General features: G+C 37.7%; 1 protein-coding gene across 1 annotated transcript in view; it reads left to right on the plus strand.

The window, feature by feature from the left end:
- LOC150092505 (vesicular glutamate transporter 1-like) overlaps positions 1–5,800 on the plus strand; it is a 51,735-nt gene extending 45,935 nt beyond the window's left edge. The window contains exons 10-12 of the mRNA XM_090414499.1: positions 4,381–4,497; positions 4,683–4,804; positions 5,313–5,800. Of these exons, the coding sequence (XP_090270625.1) occupies positions 4,381–4,497; positions 4,683–4,804; positions 5,313–5,414 (341 nt within the window). The 3' untranslated portion in view covers positions 5,415–5,800. The remainder of the gene's footprint in view (positions 1–4,380; positions 4,498–4,682; positions 4,805–5,312) is intronic.
- Positions 5,801–6,000: the final 200 nt, after the last annotated feature.

Below are 6,000 nucleotides of genomic sequence, written 5' to 3' on the forward strand. Positions count from 1 at the left end.
ATGGCGATGGTCAGTAGAGAAACTTTGTCATATATTAAAGAAATCTGTTGCGTAAATAAAGTTTCCACCCTTGTAGATAAACTGTTATGTTGTGACGTGACAACACTATCACAGTCGTACGCTACTTTTTTTAGTAGCTGAAAGAAACTGTACTCAGGGGATCAAAAGCCACCTGATTGTCATCTGGATGCATGAAAATTGTACCCACTGTAAATAAAATGTACTGGAAGGCGCAGGATATATAACGGGAATACTAATACTTCTGTTGTAATATTTACAGGTTGTTGAACCAGTTGAGTTAGCTTGACAACCAGCTTGGAACACGTAGGGCAATTGAAGGTTCAGTGTCCAACCTTGTTGCCAACCAAATATGCTTTTCGTGCTTGATTTTTCCATCTAACGGTAAATAAACAACCAGACACCTCATCCAATGAAACAGGCCGCAGGCTTCTCGTACAAGTGCGGAACTAGGAATTCAGATGTGAGTTTTTTCGCTTTAAAGGAGTAATTTCAGAGTTTATGGCATGATCACATATTAACTGCAGTTAATATCTGATCATGCGATTTGGTAGCTTTTCAATCTTCTTTCCGCTATTTTATGGAATTAGTAAGAATTAGTGATTTTCAAAGCGGAACCAAAGGAGCAACAAAAGTTATCCAAACTATGCTATCTTAGGAACATTTTTATTCTTCCTTTTGTTCACGCACTCTTATTGCTTGCCACCAAGTAATTTTTAGAGCAATCATTGCACAAAGTATTTACTTTTGTTTTAAGACCGAAAGTAGTTTTCCCACACAACACATTATTAATATAAATTAAGCGTATATTAATCCAACATCATTTCAAAGCCAAATACAGAAACAATAAACGTTTCGTGCGAAAAATGACCAGAGAGCTTGCGGGAACACCGCCGCCATTTACTACGAGTTGCCCTAGCCGAACCTTAGAGGAAGTGTCTGCGCAGTTAGCCTAGTGGCTTTGCCCTTCGCAATCATATGCTTGGGGAAGGAGTGTCCTAGTTTCGATTCCCGTCGGTGACATGCGGAGCTCAAGGATCTCCCTGAGCCATAGCCAAGTTAGCGGGTCATGGGCGTGGACAGCAGGTTTTTTCCACCAGCTTTCTGGGGTTCCCCCCCCCCTCAAGCAGGCAAACCGGCCCCGTGAACACACACGAATCTGCAGTCATAAATACTGACCCCCCCCACATCAGGGGCTCAACTCGCCTAAATAAGGCGAGTTGAGGGGAGAAAAGGGAGGAAACTCCATACGAATAAATAAACAGGAAGTGAACAACGCTCAAAGCGCCCATCTATATGTCTTCTATTGGTTCATTTTGATCGGTTCCAACTCACTTTTTTCAAAGCCAAATACAGAAACTTAGTTTCTGTATTCGGCTTTGAAATGATGTTGGATTTAACATCCATTTAATTTAGATATAATTTTGCATCGCCGGAATGAAGCCTTTTGGCTCTTTATTTTAGTAAATACATTATTAATAAATACTTATATCTTGAAACTGCAATTGTGTCCAGTTAAAAACATCTCGCAGCGATGAATGCAGATTAGAAGGTACTTGTCTGTCATATTTTTAATATTTAGCGGCGTGGTTGCTGCTACTAATATTGAACCGTGTAGCAAAAGTAGCATAATAGACAATTGGCAATCTCAACCAGTAAATCAATCATAGCAAAGCTAAGTCATTTATCTCACTTGTGGTCAGCCACTTTCTTCCTCAATGCCTTTTTTTTGCCTATGAGAGATTTTTGCGAGATTGTCTTTTTAAAAAAAAAATTTTTTTTAATTTATTCAAATTAAGTGGATATTGAATCCAACATTATTTCTTAGCCGAATAACAAACTCAAAGATAGAAAATCTATCCAAGAGTTTCATGCCGAACATAGAAAATTATAAAAGTTCGGCGAGTCCAAGCGCAAGCCAACATGCTGGGGCATCTCGTAGTAAATGTGGAGTAAGATGCGATCACTGTTCTTAGTATTTTCCCATAATGTAAAACACAACTCCTATGAGATATTTGCAGTTATACATTATGGAAGAAGGTCACTACCCGGACCGGTTTCGACCTGTTTTGAGGTCTCGTCAGTGAGTAGGCAGACCTAGATGTAAATACTAAGGTTGCAGTAATACAAAGCTTATTTCTTTATTGTAGGAGTTGCCAAAAGGTACACTAATAAATTATTTAGATAAAGAGTCCATATGCTTCACTAAAGAGTCAATAGGCTTCACCATAGGGTTCACTTCACTTCAAATTTATTCAAATCAAGTTACTATATTTTTAAGGAAATTAAATAAATACTAATTCTTTTTCTTATTATAATAGTATCGCTGACCAGTACAGTCAAGGTGCCCCTGTCCTCCATCTCGGTGCGTTGTACAGAATTCGCCAGGGGAGCGTAAATATGAAAAGACAGAAAAATATTCCAGATTTGGTCAAAGCTGTTGGAAAAATGAAAACGAAGTTGAATGTTGATGGCAAATTGGAAGATACAAGGATGGAACGAAGCAAAGAGGGAGGAAGGTCAATATTTGGTTTCTGAATTATGAATAATATGGGAAAATCATGCAACTAGCATAACAAAGCGACAATAATATGGATCTTTGCTATGAAGGATCTTTAATTTAATTTGAAGCATTTTGCTAATATGGGAAGTGATAAAGAGAAGCCAGATTGAATAGCTTCGTGAGAAATTGTGTTCGTTAATATTTTTTTTTTTTAAATATTTACAACGACATGTAAGAAATTATGAAATGTATAAACAGATTAGAGCCTCCTTAGCTCAATCCGTATAGACGAAGTCCTTTGGTCGGAAAGACTGGGTTCAATTCCCGTCAGTGACGTGAGGAACCTTTATCTGGTCTCTTTCAACTGAAGGTGAGTTAACTGGTCTACTAACCAGTAGACAAGCTAACTCAGAGGTAGAGGGTTTTTTTACCCCGAAACTCGGGTTTTCCTTCCCCCAGAACAGGCAAACCGGCCCATGAACACACCCGGATTACACTTAGGAAATGTAGCAAGGAGCGACGACCCGGCTGCTTTAATTAACCGTTATCCTCTCTCATTAGGGGGGGGGACTCATCCCGTCCTAGGAAGGATGGATGAGTAGGATACGATAAACTAATTAAACAGAATTATTGTCAGTGAAAAATAAAAAGATTTGCGTAGATGAAAATGCATTGAGAATGGAGAGAAGGAGACAAATTTCAAGGCTGCTTTTGACACCGATCTCCGAAAGAAAAAACTAAAGATGAAAGCATAAGAAACATAAAAAATTAATAAATATCTACCATACGGAGGAAGATTATAAGTATCGAGATAAGCAGGCGGAATTCTTCCACGGCCTTTACTAACGGTAACCCAAAGTATTTCGAAACTCGCGAAAAACTCGTGAACCAGATTCAGCTTATGCTATTCTATTGAAACATAAGCACTGCTAAACTCCACTGTGTTGTCGAAGTCGGTTGAACGAAGTACGTGATCATAGCGGTAATCCTGTGGAATGCAACTCCACTAGAACGCCCCCCCCCGCCTCCCGTTGTTTGTTCTCTTAAACTGGATCCTTCACAGTATTTTTAACAGCTCCAGACAGAGTCATCGACCCGCAGAGAAAGAGCTACTCTTTCATTTTTATGCAATTTTTGAACTGAATCCGATTCCAATTTTGAATGGAATCACTGAAGAGTTTCTGAGTAAGAGAAAACGGAGAAATAAATGTTGGGTGGGCTATTTCGTCATGCTCTACTTATTAGTAACTGATTATTAAGTGGATTTTCGATTTTAGGTACGAAAGGAAAGCTGTATTTGAAATACGGTTTTCCCCGTAAAAGAGGCAAGACGATAATATTTAACCAACGTTAAAAACGATCTCCTCCTGATGCGGTAACTCGTGATCCATAACAGAAATTAGAGAACGGTCGAATTGTGGTCCTCATCATTCGTATAATTAGAAGAGTCATTGAGGTCCAATGCTGTAATAGCTAGCTGAAGAGTCACCGTCCGACATTTAATATTTACTGCGTGTTACAAAGAGGAATATTTATTTCTTATTTTGTACAGACATCAGCATGCTGCTCCTTATTTCGGGGGTTCGTCTTATTGTAAATTACGTCATGAATATACTCGTAATATCCCTTTCGATTCGATACATATTTTTGGTTCAATCACTTCACCTGACTTAAAGTTTTGCCCTCATCCAGATTGAGATATTTTATTTCGGATAACAACATAAATCGCTGTGTTCAGAAGACGACTTGTTGTTTTGGGGTAAGGCATACAAGTCCCTCCCCACCCTTAGTGATGTACTTGAAGTGAATAAATTGAAATGTGGGATAAGATTTCTTATGCAGGTTCATTCAATGTTTAGGTTTCGTCATCTGTGCACTGTTTACGGCAATTCACTTGGCATTAAGAACGACGAATTGGCTGACTGGGGCAGGTCTCTACTTTGCAGTTACTCTTTCTATGGCATTTTCATTTCCTGGTAAGTGTTTTAAGTTTTCTACAATGCGCATTCATTAAGGGCACGTTTTATTTTGTTCGAAATAAGTGCAGTGTTGTTATATTTCCCTGAAATATAACAAGCAAATGGCATATAAATTTCTAAGTTATATTCTATCGAATGTGATCTATTTGCGTGAATTCATTGAGTTTCGTGCTTTCTTTCAGGGTTTTACGCCAATCACCTCGATGTGGATCCCCGGAATGCGGCCATCACGATGGGGCTAACAAAGTCATGCGCTACGTTTGCAATGATAATTATTGCCGCAGTTCTCTCATTTTCCGGAAATGTAAGTCAACTTCCTTGCCAGTCTGCGTTAATAATGAAACCTCTCAGTTATCTTTGAACATTTTTCCGTTTTTTCTAAATCAGAAAATATTTGAGAAGTTCATAAGTGAGCGCATTATACTTCCATTTGGCCACGTCGTTTACTTTTCTCTACTGAATTTTTATGTTGATATTGAAGTTTCGATAAATTACAATTTCAGTGCATTTCAGTCGAGTTTCTTTTATTTGTGTATGAATTGTTTATATAATGGTAGCTAAAGTACAATTAATATTTCATCACAGGTGTTCAGTTTACCTGGAACTAAACTGGGTCACATGACTAAGACGTTGTGAAAGTTATTAGAAGTTCTGAAATTTTGAAGGAATATTCAACCATTCAGATCATTGAAAAACATTAAACTTTATCATTATATGAATAATATGATTCCATAAAAATGCTCTGATAACATTTGTGTGACATGTCCTTTTTAGCAGAGCGAAGATTCAAATGCTGTTCTTCTATATTTCAGATATCTCAAGCCATTATGGGTTTGGGTATTTTCCAATGCGTTTCGCTGGTGGTTTGCGCCCTGCTTTATGGACTTCTTGGATCAGGAGAACGTCAGCAGTAGGCAAGAAAGAACAGCGAAGCGCTCATTCCTGGTACACGCAATGGCTAATGGTGTCTCCACCGTGCAAAAGAGAAGACGTGAGGAAACTGAGGAAGCCGAGAAACGAGGATCACATTTCAACGAATGCAGCACTCCTCATCAAACTGTGTTTTATAGGGAATTTTATGCAGCAGTAATGAGAATTGTACGTTTTTCTCTTTTATTTTTAGAATTTGGTGTTTAATATTTTAAAATTTAATGTTTGACATTTTTATTTAAATTTAAAATATTCAATTTTCATATGCATGTTGTCAAAAAGGTAATGTACTGTAATGTGAAGCATTGACTCGCCCCGCATACGTGGATTCAGTTATGATTAAAGCGCAATTATATTCGTCTGTACAAAAGACGTTGAGTCGGTAATTCACTGTCCATATATAAATACATAAAGCGTATATTACTTTATCCATTGCTATGTGATATTCTCAACAATTCGCAGTGTATATTAGTAAATGCTATGAGAAATTTAAAAAAAAACTGCATAATGAAACCCGTTTTGTTTACGAGATTTCTGAACTGTTTAGAAGGCTGTTTTTTGTTCATTTTT

The sequence above is a fragment of the Typopeltis vanoorti genome, chromosome 25 (genome assembly GCF_054136105.1).
Source record: "Typopeltis vanoorti isolate ZY-2024b chromosome 25, IOZ_Tvanoo_1.0, whole genome shotgun sequence".
NCBI lineage: Eukaryota > Metazoa > Arthropoda > Arachnida > Uropygi > Thelyphonidae > Typopeltis > Typopeltis vanoorti.